This window comes from Mus caroli, unplaced genomic scaffold, assembly GCF_978045245.1.
Source record: "Mus caroli unplaced genomic scaffold, Mus_caroli_1 scaffold_6, whole genome shotgun sequence".
NCBI lineage: Eukaryota > Metazoa > Chordata > Mammalia > Rodentia > Muridae > Mus > Mus caroli.
The window spans coordinates 109,220,106-109,239,616 of record NW_028227261.1 but is presented as its reverse complement, the minus strand read 5'-3'; the positions used below and the strand labels follow the sequence as shown (position 1 = coordinate 109,239,616).

The 19,511-nt window shown below is 50.1% G+C and overlaps 1 protein-coding gene across 1 annotated transcript in view; it reads right to left on the bottom strand.

Moving 5' to 3' along the window:
* The window catches only part of Shb (SH2 domain containing adaptor protein B), a 109,399-nt gene that overhangs the window by 30,229 nt on the left and 59,659 nt on the right, over window positions 1–19,511 (bottom strand). The window contains exon 3 of the mRNA XM_021161323.2: window positions 5,683–5,898. Within this exon, the coding sequence (XP_021016982.1) occupies window positions 5,683–5,898 (216 nt within the window). The remainder of the gene's footprint in view (window positions 1–5,682; window positions 5,899–19,511) is intronic.

The following is a 19,511-nucleotide window of genomic DNA, read 5'->3' as shown; positions in this document are numbered from 1 at the left end:
CCCCAGCACCTGATTCCTTCCAGGGCTCAGGGCTGGGCTCACCTGTCACCTGTTACTGGGAATCGCTCAAGGCTGAGGCCCTCTGTGATCTGTAACCTTTTCATCTGCAGACACCCACGAGCCTCCCAGAGCCCGGGGAAAGTGATTACTCCTCCATCTGCTGGTCCTAAGAGCAGGCTCTGCACTGGAGGGAGCGCCCGCCCGCCCACTGCAGCTGCAGACAATGAGGAAGGGAGAGACAAGCCAGTGCTGGCCACAAACACAGCTCTCACAAGGCTCAGGGAAGGGGCTTCCTCCACAGACAGGAAGGATACACTTTCAGTTTCTTAGAGGGAATTCAGACATAGGCAAGAAGGGAGGGGGTCTGGCCAGTGGCCACACGAAAGTGACCTCCCACTGCGGACTCCTTTGGCCTCATGTGGCCAGGAGACAGATGTCCAACACACAAGAGGACAGATGTGAGCACCAAGTACCTGCTGCCACACGGCCACTGGCAGAGCCTAGCCTGGAAGAGAGCGTGGGTAGGACTTGTGTGGCCAGGACTGACTCAGTAACTACAAACTTCCCAGCACGCACTGGGCACCAGGCTTGAAGCTGGGTAAGGACCCATCTGTGCACAGGGCAGGCAGAGCTTTGACCTCATGCGGCTTACAGTCTCCATCCCCATGGAGATCTCTGACCTGCCAAGCAGAAGGGCAAAGCCACTCACTGAATTCCACACAGGAAAAGAAGACATTTGCAGAGACCCTTCTAACAGCACGGAATCGAGCTGATGCTTTCCGTTTCTTTTTCTTAAGAGTAATAAATGAACTCATTAATATGTCAGATAGAAAAACCAGCCAGAGAAACCTGTCCCTCAATAATATTTAGCCAAAGGAGAGAGAGGTCCCTACAGCTCTAACCCTGCCCCCACACTTCCTTTGGTAGACCTGCATGTTAAACATTAATTACGGCTGTTACTCATTACACAGCAAAGAGCTTCCCATACAAACACAATTGTTAATTTCCTCACAGGCCCAAGGCATTCTGGGAGGCCATGAAGGAGTCAGGAGGCATTCTGGAACTCTAGGGAGCCTGTTGTGAGGCAGCACACGGCTGGAGTGTGGAGAGAGCTGTGGCCAGGTCTAAGACTCCCTGTGGGACCCTCTGCAGACTCTGGGTCCCCAAGGAGGCACAAGGAGCAGGAAGTGTGAGCCATGCCCAGAGCGCACAGCACCAGGGTACTAACTTCAAGGTGTCTGCAGCTGTGGGGGCAATGACCAGACCAACGCTAAGGCCAAAGAGCAAGTGGAGCAATTGCTTCCACCTCAGGGATCTCCCAAGCTACCCTGTACCAGGTTCAAATGAGGCCAATGCAACGGTGGTGGGTGGTGAAGGTACTGTGCATCCCGATGGGCCCCAGTTCACTGCTATGGGACTGCAGGTGAGCTGCTGACTGTCTGAGTTTCAGTACAATCATTTATGTTACCACAGTGAAACAACACAAACACACGGCAGGGCTTGACAGGGTTAATTCAAACCAGGTTCGTAAGCACTGCTCAATAAAAGCTGGCTTCCTGTCCATTCCTTCTTCCCCTCTTACCATACTGGGGTTCTTTTAAATAACTCAGCCGACTGAGCTGGCTCGGACGACTCTCACCTGTTAGGAAGCAGCCACACACACACAAGACATCACTTTCCCTTTGTCCTTTCAAAGGCCCTTGATAATGTTGAGGAGTCAAAACTCCTGAGGGGCTACCCATGGGGCACAGCACCAGCACCCCATGAGATTACCATGACAACGGTGCATCTGGCTGTTCCGGAACAGACTACCCACAGAATATGACAGGAGGCTCAGCCCAAATCCGGGAGGCCGAGAGGGGACTGTTGTGTTAGAGGAAGTTTTCTGGAAGGGCTAACACTGGTGTCACCCGAGATCAGCTGTGACACCCTCCCTGGCTCCCTCATCCCCTCACCTGATGCACAGTATGTCATGAGTAACTGGAGGTTTTCCACGTGGAGTCCTCTAGAGAACTGTGACTTCTCATACACACAGTCAGGACTCAGGTGGCCTGCCTGTGGTGGCTTATTTGCAGCTCAAGTTAGGAAGACCAAACAGATCGCTTCTAACACAGGGAGAGGCAGAGGTCGCTTTCTGCCTGGCCTGAGCCTCAGGTGGGATGCGCAGGAGTGAGGGCTGGGTAACAGGGGGGACGGGGACAGGGACAGGGACAGGGACAGGGACAGCAGGGCTGCTTTCCAGACCTCCTGTCCCTGTTTCCCACTGCCAGGCATCATCAGGAATGAGCTTGGTAAACGAGGCCTCCAGGGCTCCGAAGCGCCTCTTCATGCAGTGCTGTTTTTTAAATTAAATTAAACTTTATTTAATTTGGCAAGCCCTTCCAGAACTCCAGTAATAAACCTCACAGGCACAGTCCTTTAGGGCCCACACTGTCTTTTCATCCAGAGATCTCTGCATGAAAATCCATTGGTTTTCCCTGGACTTTTCAAGAAGCTCACGCTACAAGACTTAAGAGAAATCACCACTTTTCGGATGGGAAAACTGAGGCTCAGGGAGGTGAGCAACCTGCCTGAGGTCTAAGCTGATGAGCTGGCAAGCAACAGATAAGACACACTGGCCTAAACTTTCAAAGGCAGAGCAACTTGTCAAGGAGCTGGTATGGGGTACAGACAAGGGCCCCAAGTAAGTGCTGAGTATAAGCCCATCTGAGTCATGTGTCTGTTTTCCATCTCCGCCTCTGGCAGAGCCCAGGGCACCGTAAAGTACCTTGAAGGGAGACAATCCTAAGACAGTGAGTCACAAATGAAATAACCATCTCTCCAGAGTCCCAGCAGGCTCCCTTCTTAGGCGTGCCCACCACGCAGCCGCCGCTGCCACATTCTACACTATCTTTGATAGTGCTTTGATTATCTTTGAGGTGCTTTGATTATTTCTTAGACCCAACTGCAGATATTTCTCTATCTGGGAAGTGAAAGGGCACACACCTCCCACACCCACAGACAGCCCAGCCGGCTCTGTCACAAGGGCTTCTGTGGTTCTCTTCCCCTTTGCTTCTCCAGGACAAGCAGAGTGAGACCAAACAGCATGCAAGGTCCTCATTGTATTAAAAGACTTGAAACCTAGCCTGGAGCCCCCCTAGTCCCTTATCCTGGCATGTGAGGCTGGGGCTACAGCATGTGCAGGTCCCCAAACATAATTTATGTGACACTGTGGAGGCTCAGGCACAGGCTCTGCAGTGAGATTTGGCTTTGCTACTGACCAGGCAGGGGTCCCTCTGTCCCCGTCCCTAAAAGAAGGAAATGAGCCATGCAGAAGGTGGCCATGAGAATACGTAAGACTGTGCACACAGAAGGTGCATACTTGATGCTAGCAATGAGACCATGCTTTCCAGATGGGAGGTTCTGCGAGCTCACTAAAGCTTCACAGGGCTGCTGGGCTCACTTACCAGCAGGGCAGTCAACGTCTCCAGGCAGGTACAATCCCTCCAGAGGTGTGATAGCCACAGGAGTCTGCCATCCAGCCCGATTGCTTCCTCATCCCCATCCTTGGCCTAAGCGTCATGGCCAGCTTCTGTGCAGGACCTGCTCATCCTGCAAGCTGTCCCACCAACCTCACTACCTCAAAACACAGACGGAAAGGAGCACCGAGGGCTCACTAAACAGCTGGTGGGATCCCATCTAACTCCCCCAGTTCTAATCTTTAATGAGATGTATGCTGCAGACTCCTGAGGGACAGGAAGACTCCCAGTCCCTGGGAGCTAGGGTCACCCCATTCTCTCAGAATATTGTCTGCACAGCTACAGAGCCACCCATGGACTCCTCCTGTGGCTTAACTGAGACAGGGACAAGAGGGGAGGAGACAGACAGACAGACAGACAGACACACACACACACACATGGCAGGGAAGCTTGGAGAAAGCATGCTAGGGGCTTGGCTGGAAAGGTCCTGTAGTCAGCAGCTCAGAGCTGAGCGGCATCCTACAGGCTAGAAAACATCTCTGTTCCACAGAGTGGGACCAGCAGCCTCCCTGCCTATACTCACTGGCATGCTGGGGTGCCCAGAACTGCCTACAATCCATGCTCCTGCGGTAGAGTGAGTCTCTGCTCCCCACCTTCCTCACTGCAGCTACAGTGGCCTCCAGAGCTGCGTATTATGTTCTACTGTCAGGTTCCTCCAGAATGCTGGCCACCCTCTGGGTCTACGCTCAGTCTTTCCCCCTTCTAAGCCTTTTGGGAATTTGAAAACTCAGAAAAGGGTCCCTGCCAGTTTTTCCAGGTTGAGCATGCAGAGTCACAAAAACAGAGCAGTGGAGGGAAGACGGGGCAGTTGTGCTCAGCAAACTTCATCTTACACAGCTCTTTCCTAGTGAGCTCCTGAGACCTGAGAAAAACTGGGGTTGTTACAAGACACCACAGCAATGACAGGCCCTAGCAGAGCTGCCAGTCCCTGACACTCCAGGGCCTCGCTGAAGAATGAGTACACACACTTGTACACGCATACCTGTGCATGCACACTGATACAGCATATAACAGCCACTCCGTAGGGAACTGTGCCCTTCATTCCACGCAGCCGCACTTCGGGGCTATCAACTGGAACCATGATGACACTCGGCCACCCAATCAAGGTGCTGCTAAGCACCATCATCCTGAGTGGTAGCCCACTGGCCTCCACCCAGTGCTGCCTGGGCAGAGGAAACAGACTGAAGGCTGGTGCTCACAGCATCCGCCTTCATCCCAGAAAATGAGAAGGCACCCGAAGCTGCTTGGGACAGGCACAGGTCTGCTCTAGAGTAAGACATGTAAAGCCAAGAGACTTGGGAGACAGGCAGGGTAAGAGTCTGAGTGACACCAACAATAACAGAACAGTGACAAGAAGCAGGAGCAGCCTGGGCAGTTGTGGGTCCTGAGATTTACTGCCAACTAGCGCTACCTGAGGCCAACTACATGGACAGTAGTATACCTGTCTCCAGGCATGAGTGGGCAGGTTCCAGATAGACAGACTTCTGAGAGATCATGTCCTACTGCTTAGGTGCTTCTCACTTAAACATCAACACAGATCATGTAGGATCTGGCAGAACATGCTCTGAGTGAGTGTGTGTGTGTGCGCGTGTGTGTGTGCACACGCGCATGCACCAAGGCATATGTGTGGAGATCAGAAGACAGCTTGTAAGAATTCTCTTCTTCCATCACGTGGGTCCCTGCAATTGAGCTGAGGTCAGCAGGCTTGGTGGCCAGTATCTTTACTCACTGACCCAAGGTGCTAGATTTCTGGGCAGCCCACAGGCAATCTAACACTGATGTTCTGAGACCAAGCTGAGGAAGGAGGTGCCAGACTAGCTCTCCCAGACACCATGAGCCCAAGCATGAGTCAGCACCACAGGCAGGTGCTGGGCTTTCCCCTGTCTTATACTGTCTCCTCCTCACAGGGACCCTGAGGGCTATTCAGGACTGAAGGGGACTGCAGAATGCAACTCCATGAGGCCTAAGGGAACCAGCTTTGAAGGTGGTGAGATTGGACTGGGAACTCTCTATGCCAGACTGGAGTTTCTCTCTGGCCTGGCCTCATTTCCCTCAGGAACCCGGATTATCTTTGTGGTGCCATTAAGAAAAAGAACAGCCCAACTCAACTGGTGTTTACCTGGCCAGGCTAGACCCACTTGTCTTCTGTTCACACTGCTCCTACCTGCCAGGGCGGGGATGGTGACCCGGTTCCATTCCCACGGCTGGTCGTACTCATCGGCAGGCCTGTCGTCATCCTGGGGTAGCTTGCTCTCCCGCAGCCGAAGGCTCACAGTGCTCTCTGAGTCTGAGTCCACGCTCTGGCCTTCCGGCTCGTACGGGGTATCGTACAACTGGATGCCTTTGTGTTGTGACCGGACGCTCTCTTGCCTCTGGAATTCTGCAGGCAAAAAGGAGGGAAGGAGACAAGTTGTGGATGTGCAGTTCCCACCAGGGAACAGGTCTGTGGTCAGAACTATCAGCCAGGGAGGAGAGGCCAGCAGTGAGGACGTCTTCCTACTCCTGGCTGCTCTGCATCAAGTGCTTTCTCAGCTCTCTGACTGTAACGGTCAACCTAAGACTAACGTCACTCTCTCACTGTCATCAATCTGTCTTCAGAGACTAGGCTAGCTGTGAGCAGGAAGTGGCATATGTGTTCTGGTTCTGAGCAGCCCTCGTACCTGACCCATCTTACCAACCGATGCCGTCTTTGAATCCCTTTTGCACAGAGCCACATTGGGCCAAGTGACCCTCCTGTTTCCACCTGGCTCAGAGATTAACTTTAAAGAGCCAACATACAAAGACTCTCCTGGAGAGGTCCTGCCAGGCTACTCTTCAACCCTGTGAAGCTGAATGATGCTTCCCGGTTCTCCCACAGCCCAGAGCCCACTCACCCACGAGAGTATAACATGCCAGGGATTTGGAGCTGGGGGAAGAGGAGTTGGCTTCTTTTAGGAAGGATGGCATCCCTGACAGCAGACCACACCTACATCACCATGACAGTGACTTGAGGGTAGGGAAGCCAGGCACAGGGGCTGGGGAGGGGCAGAACAGAGCAGAGAGCTAGCACTGGAGCTGACAGCTCTGGCAAGTGGAAGCAGAGGGAAATGGGTTCTCCTGTGGCTCACCAGTGTGAGCCAAGGCCCCATCACATACAGAATAAGCTCACAGCTTGCTTGCCTTTCTTTTCCAGGGTCTCACAATGCAGCCCATGGAGCATCCATGTGATCCAGACTAGCTTTGAACTCAAGAACTGTATTAAAGGGTCCCGACTCCTCTGCCTCAACCTCCCCAGGGCTAGGATTACAGGCAAGGGTCACACACTCGTAGGTAACAACTGTCCGTTCTCTTGTACAGACAAAACCAGCATCCATCTCTAAAACTCTCTCATCTTCTCAAACTAAAACTCTATACTTGTTAGACACTGGCTCCCCACCTCTTAGAAAAGTCCCTACCATACCCGTCTCCTCTTTCCCTTTCTCCTTCCCCTCTCTCTGAGTCTGACTACTCTGGCCAGCACTTTCCATAAGTAATCCACCATCTGTCCTGCGGCTGGCTTGCTGCACACGCTGTTGTGTTTCCAGAGTGGGATCCCGTGGCAGAACTTCACGTGTTTTCAGGCTGAGTAATGTTTTGTGAGGCAGACATTCCCCTCATGCTGAGGTCCGGGTTCAAGGAGGGAGTGGCAGTAGGCTGCCTACAAAGGGGTGTGGGTGGAGGCAGGGATGTGTTAAGGTAGGTATGAAGCATGCGCCAAACCGGAGACTGTCTTTCAGATCAGTTGCTATACACAAGTGAGTGGCAGTGCCTTCCCAAGCAGAGCCGCTTCAGATCTCTGCTTTGCAAGCCAAGACCCCTCACCCAGACCACGAAGCCCCTCGCTCGATGCCCTGATGAAACAGGCCAATGACCGCACCGCTCTTCAGTACTGGTCAGCCCGTATGCCAGCACTTCCCCAAGTCCCATCCCGACTTCCTGGCTCTGGCTCTTTCCAGAACCATTAAGTATTTGTTGTTAAACTCTTTTAAAAAGGAAGTTTTGGTAAACATTCTGAAGTCATTATCTCGCCAAAATAACAGCTACTAAGCAGAGCAAAACTGAGTGAGAACCAAACCCACTAGGCCGATGCCACTCTAGTGCCGTGCCGAGCAAGCACGAGGTTAAGGAGAAGGGGGATTTTTAAGTGTAGGAAGGAGTAGGCACCAAGTACTAAAGAGAAAATGTTCACTCTCAAGAAGGGAGAGAATGAGCAGGGACCCTCGAACTGTGGTTTGTAAGCCATGTGAAGTTACCTCCCAGGAGAAGTCCCCACACTTCGGTAAAGTGTGGCTTTCACTGGGTTCCGTGGGACTGTTAGGATCTGAGCTCTACGCTTTCCTTTTTCACACACAAAAAAGGGAGGGCTCCAACTGTAGAGCACTACACAGGACTCTGTAAATTACTTCAGGGATCTACTACCTAGGCCGCCCCTGCTCTGCAGAGGTCCTTGACATCTCCCTGTTGGTTCCAAGGAAGGTGAAGCCTGGGCACACTCTGGTGCAGCTGATAAAGCTGGCCTGGGAAGACCGCCCCTTCCTTGACTCACACCACCCTAGGACAGTGGTCCTCACCCTTCCTAATGCTTTGACCCGACACAGTTCCTCATGCTGTCGTGACCCCACCATAAAACTTTCACTGCTACTTTGTAACTATTAGTTTGTTTTTTTAAAAAAATTAATCATATTATAAAATTTCAATTTCTGCTGGTCTTAGGCAACCCCTATGAACAAGTCATTCCACCCCACAGGGGTCACGATGCACAGGTTGAGAGCTGTTGCTAAGCAGCTCCTTAGGCAGTACCTTGCTCCTCCGCCCAGAAACTACTGCAGACATTCAAGTAAATTGGGGGAGGGAGGGAGAACAAAAAAGACAGCCAGACACCACTCTGTACCCCAAATTCCTGTCAATTTGTTAAAATCCCAGCCTCCAGTGATGGACGTGCCTGGCAAAGCCACTGTATATAGTTTAGAGAAGAAACAGGCACACTATATAACACCAGTCGAAAGGAAGATGTGCCAAGGACACAATGGCCATTCGATCAGAGGGGCTCGTGGGGCACATCTACTCCTTACCAAAGCTAGGTTCGTAATGGCAGCTAGGGCTGATGGGATGCCGTTTTGTTCACTGAAACCACATTCCCTCTGTATGACAGGATGGGTTCATATTTTCATTAGGGCTCAACAATAGGGAATGGTTAAGTAAATCAAGCCATGTTAACTGGATGGAATATTAAGCAATCATTAAAATGATTTAATAGGAAGCAAATGCAGCTACATGGGAACAGAGAAGCCAGCTTGTGTTGAGCTACAGAAATGTTTGTGTACTGAGAACTTCCTAAACAATTCCTGGGGGCTGGAGAGATGGCTCAGCGATTAAGAACACTGACTGCTCTTCCAAAGGCCTTGAGTTCAAATCCCAGCAACCACATGGTGGCTCACAACCAAATGTAATGAGATCTGACTCCCTATTCTGGAGTATCTGAAGACAGCTACAGTCTTACATATAACAAACAAACAAACAAACAAACAAATCCTGGCAAAGTGGACAACCGGAACACCCGCAGGGAATTCCGCACCCTGCTTGGGATTTACTCAAAACAGCTCAGTACATTTTGACCATAACACCTAAACTGAGATGACAGCAATGTCTCAATACAGACACGGGAATAAAGAGCTGAAACCGGGAAGAGACCACTGCTTAATTAGTTTTCAAAGTTGTTGTGAACAGCAAAGTGTAATTAAGACACACTTGAAAGCTACAGTGTGTGTTCTGTGTCAGCAGCAGCCACCAGCCCAGCCCCTGGAATAGGCCCGTTGGGAGCAGTCCTTCTGAGAGGCTGCCAAGAGTGCAAGTCATGGGTCACCACACCAGGCCACCTGGCAGGACATTGTGTTTCCTGCCTAATGATCGTGGCACATCCCCCTTATTAGCCAGGACCGTTGGTGACAGTCCCCAGAAAGATCTAGTAAGAGAGTCGGTGCCCATATGTTCTAAGCCACAAGTTATCTGACAACACATCCACTCCTTCAAAGGAAATGATCTTCGATGCTGGGTGGCAGGCTGTGATTTCACGCCTTGTCGGCAGCAAGCAGAAATGTTACACTGACAGCGTGGGGATCTCTCTTGACCTCTGGAGTAGAAAGGTTTTCAAGTAGAACCAGGGGAAAAAAATACCCAAAAAACAAAATAGAAACAAAACCCAACAGATCCTACATTCCAGAGGATGTTAGACCTGGAAGAGACCCTAAGATAATTTACCTGCGGAGTTTACCAAGAGGGCTGGAATCATGACAGGAAGGGAGAGGGCAACCAGGTCAGGCTGAGCTTGCTGCAAGCCAGAAGCCCCTTGGAATGGATGTGCTGAGAGTCAGACCTGAGAGCTGATGAAAAACAAGCTACACCTTGCCCTGCACTTAGCAACTCTGCTTCCCCCTTTAAAACAAGAGCACATAGGCCAGAAGGTAGGGAGCACGCCTTTAATCCCAGCATCTGGGAGGCAGAGGCAGTGAATCTCTGCGAGTAGGAGGCCAGCCTGGTCTACAGAATGGAATGCACTCCAGAACAGCCAGAGCTACATAGGAAAACACTGCCTCCATAAAAACAAAACAAGCAAAATGATAACAAAAACAAAAAACAAAGAATTATGTTTTAAACCAGTTTTAGGTTTTCACAAAACTGACCAGAAGACGGAGGAATGTCCCACGTATCCTGTGCCCCTAGTCACACAGCCTTCTCCATTGTCATCAGCACACTCCACACCACAGCAGCTTGCTACAGCTGATGGGTCTACATGGATGGCACATGGTTATCAGGCACAGTGCACACTCTGAGGGTTCCCTCCTGGTGGCAGAACTGTGGGTTTACACAGACATATAATGGTATCACTGCGGTACAGGTGACATTTCCACGATACTGAATTATCTTCCCTCTGCCTGGTCTCGGCGCTTCCCCCAACTTCTCGCAATCTCCTATCTTTCCCTGTCTCCATAATTTTACCAATTCCAAAATGACACACGGCAAAATCAGGCAGTATGCAGACTCCTCAGATTAGCTTCTTTCTCTAAAACACATTTTAATTTCCTTTATATTCCCCCTGCCCCGATAGTTTAATAACAGCTCACATGTCTTTTTTTAAAGAGATTCCGAGAGAAGGAACACATAAGCATGATTGCCTGTGGAGGTCTGATCCACAGGGCCCAGATCCCCTGGAGCTGGAGTGGAATTGCAGGCAGTTGTGAGCTGTCTGACATGGGTACTGGGAACTAAGCTCAGGTCCTCTGCAAGAGCAGCAAGTGCTTGTAGCTGCTGAGTCTTCTCTCCAGCCCTCTCATGCAGAGTTACTACTCAAGGCTATCTTGCCTGCTTCTGGACTCTGGCAATTATAAATCAAGTCGGAAATACCCTTGTGCTACCTCTTGGGGTAAGTACTGGGTATATGACTGTGTAAGAGATTGTTTATTTTTGGGGAAAACTGCCAAAGTGTCTTCCAAAGTAGCTAGACCATTTTATACTTTCAAACTTCTTCTTATTTGCTTGGGTGTTCTGAAGGGCTAAGGAAGCCCAGGCCATAAGAGACAACCAAAGATGGGAGGGGGAAGACAAGAGGGAAGAAGGCAGGACCAGGACTGGCCAAGCTAGGTGCTTCCTAGAAAATGAGCATTAATCTGATGTGTAAACTCAGCCTCTGCTCCCTTAGGCAGTGAGCAAATACCCTCATCTTTTATAGATCTGATTTTGAGTATAGTCTTGGCACATACATTTTTTTCTTTCTAATACAGGCAGCGTTCAATGTGTATCTTGTTTGTTTGTTTGTTTAGTTGGTTGGTTTTTTTCAAGACAGGGTTTCTCTGTGTAGCCCTGGCTGTCCTGGAACTCACTCTGTAGACCAGGCTGGCCTCGAACTCAGAAATCCGCCTGCCTCTGCCTCCCAAGTGCTGGAATTAAAGGCGGGCATACCACGCCCAGCTCAATGTGTATCTTAAATAGACATATCTAAGTAAAACAAAACAAAAACTCTATACAATACAGTTTGTAAAAAGTTATAAGAAGACTAGAATAAAATAAGGTTTTTGGTGGAGGACAAGGTCTATGTAGCTCTGGCAGGCCTGGATCTCAGAGATCCGCACACTTCTGCCTCCCTAGTGCTGGGGTTAAGGGCGTGTGCACCATCACACCAGGCCTAAAATCTTACCTTTTCCCTACTCTTCAGGGATCTTTTCCCTTCAAGATCTTAAGTAGCTTCATTTTTGAGCTCCCATCTCAGGTGTACCCACTTCTCCAACACCCACCTGTCCTCAGTGTCACACTCAGTCTCTTGACACTGAGGCTGCCCTTTGATCTCACGGCTTCAGTGATCCGCTTTGCTGCAACTGGACAGGTCGGTCCCACCACAGAACCTTTAAAGAAGAGCCTCAAAACCAACCCCTGAATCAGTTTCTGTTTCTGACTCCAAACTTCCAATTTCAGCTGCTAATTTGGCATTCTGAGGACCCCACCCCCAACCCGACCCGACCCATGCAGGAGCCAAGCTCTGTGACGCTGCAGTGAGTGGCGCGAGGTCCCGGTCATCACAGTGCACACACGGGGAGGCTGGGGCCTGGAGAAGCAGGAAAGAGGCCCGAAGACCCCATAACTAACTCCTGGACCAGGATCCCCCCCTTCGGCCCCCCAGATGCTTTCTGACATCTCTTTCATCAGCCTGTCTTGTTCTAATCTCCGGGAAGCAGGGCAGACCTCTGAGGTGCTAAAAGCACATCGTGCACCCCAACCAAGTGAACTCCATGGGAGTGGCAGGCGGCTGCTTCTAATTAGACACACAGCTGAAACCTGGCCTGGTGCCAGGGTACCACATCAAAGGGGCAGAAGGCTTCCTCGTCTGAGCTGTGTAACACCTGTCAGAGAAAGACCCTCCCACTACCTGAGGCCGCACTTGCCCAGGCATTTAGAGTTCAGGTGCTCCTTGAAGGCTGCCGGTGAGCAGCCTGCCTCTTTTGGGTTGAGGTCTGATAGGGCAGGCCAGCTCAGAGACAAAACCTGGAGACAATCTAACCGTGCACACAAGTCCCTTGCCCTCTCCTTTATTGCGTTCCATTTCCAGAGCTGTACAGAGGCAGGAAGCTGACAACGAGTTAGGCTGCTTTTGGCATCTCCTTCATAGGTGTGCACAGAAACACACAAGCAGCAGAGGCTGGACTTTGCAAAGCAGGGGCGTGAACCCACACAATGATCTCGGCAGTCAGCAAGCCTGCACTTGCTCTTTCCTGTTCATCCCAGGGGAGACAAAACAGCCCAATCTGAAGCCAGCAGGGGGTCCACTGTGCAGGCCATTCCTTGGTTATGTCCGGTGACAGGGTCTTCTGGCCTCTCTAGAGAGGGCCTGGAAGACCAGAGCTTCGGTACCAACATGGCTCCCTTGTGATTTACAAGTCCACATGAGCCTCGCCATAGAGCTCCTGAGGTGTCCTGTGTCACTTCTGCTGTGTCCTCGAGCCTAGTCTATTGCTCTGCATCTTCTAGTGGCTGCCTTTATGTGTGGAGGCCTATGGTAGAGATACAATGGGGCAAGGGGCCACCAGGAACGGGTTTCCTTCTAAAGGAAACAATGGCATTTTGGTTTTTTTCTTTTTTCAAGATTTTTGTGTGTATGCATGCATGTATAAGTGTATGTGCACGTGTGTGCGTGGACGTGTGTGTGTGGGTGTGTGTGCGCGCGCGTGCGCGCGAGAGCACGCATATAAAGGCACTTGTACTAAAAGAGGCTGCTGACTCCCTCTTGTACACACACCCTTTGTACACCCTCCACCACCTGTACCAAAAGAGGGTGTTGGAGACCTTAGGGAACTCATGGCTCAGCAGGAGAATCAAGACAACTCCTATTGGCTATTCCTGGTTGTCAACTTGACTACATCTGGAATGAACTACAATCCAGAAATGGAAGGCACAGCTGTGATCCAGAACTTGAGGCTGGAAGAAGACACAGGCTTCTGACCAGGATCTTGAGGCATAGTGGTCATGAAAAACTTAGACCCAAGCCAAGGTCATGCATGCCTTTAATCCCAGGAGACTGAGGCAAGCAGATCTCTAAGTTCAAAGCCAACCTGGAACAAAGCAAGTTCTAGGCCACACCTTCTTGCTGGAGACCTACATAAGGACACTAGAAGGAGGAAAACTCACTCTTCTTCGCCTGCTTGCACTTCCTTGCCAGCACAACTGTTGGAACCTACTTCTACAGAAGACCAGCTGAAACAATTAGCCTCGTCGAACTGAATTAACTACTAGATTTTTAGACTTCCTATCCATAGCTGTCCATTGTTGGACGACAGACTGTAAGTCATTACAATAAATTCCCTTAATATCTAGAGACATTTCATAAGTTATGTGACTCTAGAGAACCCTGACATCCATCTACCATTGATTTTATTGAATTATTTGCGTCCAGGCACTATCCTGGTAGTTGGGTGAGTGTTCCTTATCCCAGTGTATTGGGATAGAGTAATACATGTCCAAATCCAAAAACTCAAAGTCTAAAACCTTTTGAGCGCTGACATGACTCCACAGCAGGCCCCATGTTACAGGCTACAGCCAAAATGCAGACACACTGAAGTCCAAATACAGCTATTTTTAAGTTATTGCCAATAGATGTGTATAACATACGCAACTTTCACGTTTACACTTGGGGCCCAATACATGGGAATATTCCCCAAATCCAGAAAACATCAGCCTCAGATCAACCTTGAGAGGGTGGGCTAGGCATTCCCGGGCTCGCATGCTGCAGAAAGAGGCCAGGGCCCAGCAGGGACCCATCAGTCTCTGCCAGTAGAGGCAGACCTAAGTCTACCAGGACAGTCCTGCTGCAGAGCACCTGTGCCCCTTTGGGGCACTCTTCCAGTCTACTGAGCACAAAGTCTGGCTTCCAGAGGGACCCAAGGCCACTTTCTAATGTGATAAAGCCGGAGGGATGGGCTTTAAGGCTAGACCAGTCAGAGCTACAGCCCTCACCCTTACGAAGCAGGTCCTCACATGTCCTCAAAGAGGCTCAGAGCCAGCTTTAGAAGAGCTACGGGACCATCCTGAGCTGACAAGGAGTCTATAGCTCACTGTTGTAGGGTAGGGTGTAGAGGACAACATACAATTATACAGTGATGCCACTATCGGGTGCCAGGTCTGTTGATCGCAGTACATCCAGTTTCTCTTAATTTTGACAACTAGGAGGTAGTGATTCACAGACCTGCCCATTTTACCATTGCCACCGAGTGAGGGTAGGTAGAGGCAGCCTGGCTCCAGAGCTCATGTTCCCAACCCTTGGTCATCTATACCAGAAGGCAGTGTGTCCCCTCCACCTCCCCGAATTCCACCAGGGGCAGAAAGAGCATGAACCGAAGTCAGCAGGAGCCACAAGCCCTGGAAGGACCAGGTCCTGCCCAGCGGAAGGACCAGACACACTAGCTTCCTGACTCTGGCTGACAGTCTATCAATCAGAATGACAGGATGTCCCAATGGGCCCCGCCCAAGCCCAAGGCTTGAGGACGATCTGGCAAAGCCGTGTGGGGGTGCCTACAGGCATCATTAGGATCAGCCTTCGAGGAAAGCAAAGACAGTGTCATGAGGCAGACTTGTCTACCAGGGAGCCATTCAGCACACTCTAGATGCCACAAAGGCAGCCAGCGCATGTGCCGGTCCTCAGTCCTGCAGCCCAAAGCTGGCAACTACAAACCAACAGCAGGCACAGAGGCCTCCTTCCAGAGCTGCCAAGATCCTCTTCTGGCTGCTGGTCCTAGTCACCTAACCGAGGCACGCTGCCAGGCTTCCCAGGCACACTGGTCAAACCTCAACTGTCCTTGGGCTCCTTACAGGGTCACTGTCTCATGCTGAGGGAAAGTGGCTGGCTTCATGCCCTATGCCCAGTACAGCTGTCCGGTGGAAGCGACCTGGTGAGACCTGGCAAGAACTCTGCCTAGCCTTCCTCATGAAAGAAGAAGTAATTCCTCCTGGGACTGACAGACAACCCCAGCCTTCTTACAGCAATGGGGCTGCTGGCCCAGGACCAGCTTGGCCCTCTGCTTGCCAGTCCTTTGGAGCTGAGATTCCTCTTAGGTGAGGGAAGAGGGTGAAGATGATGATGTTTCTCACTTTGGAGTCCCTCAGCCTGGTTTCTCAGGGTACCCTGGAGGCTCACATAGCACTTTCTGTTCTACAGCTGTGGCTTCAGCCCAGAAGACCACCGGCTTACCCAGTCAGGATGCTCACCTAGCTCAAGAATGATGGCCAGCCAAAGTCCAACCCAAACTTAGCAAAATAACAGGCTGTAGAGAGTCGCTTGTTGTCCCCAACATTCCTCAGCTCAGAACATCCTCTGCACTGCTGGGCTCTTACAGCCACCAACCGCAGAATGGCCCACCATGGGCATTTAGTGGGTGAGGTCAGCTTACTGTCCCTTTCCTCAGCTCTTTCAGCTCTGCGGTTACCTCTTCCCAGAGTCACACAGCACAACAGACCCAGTGATGAGAGAGGGAATCGACATGAGGACTGGAGAGCCAGCAACCGCAAAGCTTCCATTGACCAGGTTGGTTTCCAATGGGCTGGGCCCCCTTCCACCAACAGCTCACACAGACCACTCCGTGCACAGCCATCCTAAGGACTATGTGGGGAAAAGCACTAGGCAGAAATGAAGCAGAAGAAACCAAATGGTGGCCCCACCTTGGGGTCCTGACAAGGGATCCTGCAGAGACCTAACACTGAGAAGTATCATCCATTTCTGGAATCCAAAGCAGAGGCCCTAGGAGACAGCAAGCAGGGACAGCCTTCTTGTCCCCCCACTTTCGATTCACTGTTTGGAGTGACCCCGCCTGAAATGACCTGACCCTGGGGCCAAGGGCAAATTTCTGCTTAGTTTTGGACAGAGAAGTGAACCCTGTGAGCTACAGACACTGAGGGATTCAAAGATGAATCTGAAAAAGGCAGTGGAGTCTCTCTGCTCCACCCATGGGGGGCCTTGAGACTGCTGACACCTACCCCCTTCTGCTTCGGAGGGCTGGGTTCAAGTCTAATCCATCTTGATATACCCCTGAGATTCCTAACCCAGAAATCCTGCTCTGCAGATGCTCCAGAACTACAAACTGAGGGAACAACATAAACAAACAAGTCTGCTACAAATTCAGAATTTAGCACAGAGAAAAGATATTTTTAAGATACTTGTCTAGAAAAGAAATAGGACTACCAGACTGCTGGAGGGAACATAAACAAAAGATGGCCTTTTTCAGAGGTGAGCTTGGTAGATTTAACAAGCACTCAACACCACATGGCCTGGAGTTTCTTTCTAAAAATACCTACACCCATAGGCAGAAATAAATGGACTTGGATGTTCACTGTGAACAGAATGACAAAAAGCACTGCGCTCCAGTCACCTGATAGAGTCATCTACAGGAGCTAATGACCCCAGACAAGATCTGTGACCAGCCAGCATGTCTGTAGAAAAGAATGTGTTTGCACACGTGAGTATGTGCAGATGCCTGTTATAAGCAAGTGAGGAAACGCTGAAAGAATGTGTGAACTGGGCCAGTGAGGTTCAACAAAAGAGGACCGCCTCCAAGACTGACAACCCGGGTTTGAATCCCAGGACCCAGGAAGTAGGAGAGAATCTCCTGCAGGTCATCCTCTGACCTGCAAATGTGCACATCCACGCTCACACACTCTCTCTCTCTTTCTCTCTCTCTCTCTCTCACACACACACACACACACACACCATATATACACATGTATGTACACAAAGACATGCACCAAACACTCACGTACAAAGACATACACACATATACAAATAAACAATCTCTAAAAATAAAAAGAATAGATTTTAGAGGAGACACAGACCACTGAACTGGGCGATGACAAAGAGCACTCACTATGCAAGTGTAAGGACTGAGTTACAGCCCTCAGCACCCACATGAAAACTGTGCTTGTAACTCTGGCATTAGGGGGCAGAGGAAGATGGGTCCGAGCTTGCTGACAGCCCTCCCAGTCTCCAGACTGAGTTTCGGTGGCAGGCCCTGTCTCCAAGGAATAAAGTAGAAGATAACTGGGATCCTCCTCTGCCCTCTTCCTGTTTCAAAGGCATGCATACACCATGCACAAAAAGAACATATGATCACTAGCTATCCTTGTCCCAGAAAAAAAAAAAAAAACAGTTTTTATTTTTCACTATATGTTTGACCACTGATTTTATTTATTTATTTGTACACTAGGCACACATCATTCTTTGGCACACCCTTCTCAAGGACTGGGTCTCACTCTGCAGTCCAACTGACTTAGAATGTGCAATATTCCCGCCTCAGCTTCTTGATGCAGGAATATTCATTTTTGGTCCTGCCAACACCTGTTCCTATCTATACTGAGACAGCTACCATTAGTTTTACCTCAGCCCCAGGAAAAATGGGGAAACTGAGGCCAAGACAAGTGAAGATGCCTGGGATTATATGTGGGGGCAGGAACTTCCCAAATCTGCCTTCATCAGAGTACTGTGGAATCCCTCGGTGTCAGCCACGGTCTGCTGGGACAGGCTTTGGCCAACAGCTTCTGTCCTGGTATTATTTCTAAGCAGTTCCTATTTCATATGTGTACACATTTAAAGCCTGATACACAAACCCCGAAGTAAACTGTTTTGACTTTACTTACATTTTAGGATTTTTATGTGTATGGATGTATTGCCTAAATGTGTATCTGTGCACCATGTGAGTGTAGTACCTGCAGATGGCAGAAAATGGCATCAGATCCCCTGGAACGGGAGCTACAGGCAGTTGTGGGTTGCTATGTGGGTGCTGGGAATCAGACCTGGGTCCTCTGGAAGAGCATCAAACGCTCTTAACCCTGAAGTGTTTTTGGCGACAGTCTCCCCCTGAACCTGCAGCTCACTGATCTGGGCTGGCTGCCTGGCCAATGCACTCCAGGACCCACCTATCTTATCTAGCTCCTCGTCCTCACTTCAGCACTATTCTAGACAAATACCACCATATCTGGTTACCACACGAGTGTAGGGAATTGTAACTCAGCTCCTTATGACTGAGCGGTAGGCATTTTAAAGACCAAGCCATCTCCCTGCCCCTGTACTATGCGTTATAGTCCAGGCTGGCCTACATGATGCTTCACTTTACCGGTCACCTTGACATAACAAAGAAAAGCCTGGAAGAAAGAGAGTTTCAGGGAGGGATTGTCCACACTGGGTTCGTGCATAGGGAACTGTTTTAAGTAAGTTAATTGATGTGGGAAATCCCAGCCCACTGTTGGTGGCGCCATTCCTTAGGCAGGGTTTCCTGCAATGTGAGTGTGGAGAAATCACTGAGCAAAAGCAGGAGGGCAAGCCAATAAGCATGCATGTGTTCATTTTTCTCTGTTCTTTATTGTAAATATAATACAATTAGCTGTTTTAAGTGCCTGTTGCCCTGGTTTGCCCAGGACTACTATAACCTGAAGTTAGGCTAAAATAAACATTTTCTACCCAAAGTTGTTTTTTGACCAGGGCATTTTATTACAGCAACATAGGGTATTTTACTTTATACAACACTCTATGCCTCAGCATCCCCAGTGCAGGCATGACAGCATATGCCAGAATCAAATGTTGTGGAAACCGTAGACAGAATTAGGACCCCTCTTTGGCTCTCCAGCAGCACTGTATGCATTTCTAATCAGGTATGTACATCAGTGTGAGTGTTACAGACCACCACTGGAGACAGGGTGAGTGACGGTGAAGGGACTTTAGTAGAAACAAGGGGAGTATGCGCTACACAGGTGCTCAAGATTTTCTGAAGCCACTGCCTCGTCCTTTCTTCTGGAGTTGGATGGAGCTTAGCATTTGCCTCATGGATTGAGTCGGGTGACCTAGTGAATAAGAAGGGTGGGGTGAGGAGAAATGCCTATTTGTGTGTGTGTGTGCGTGCGTGCTAAATCAAAAGAAAAGGAAAGTCAGGAAGAAAAACAAGCTATGCTAAA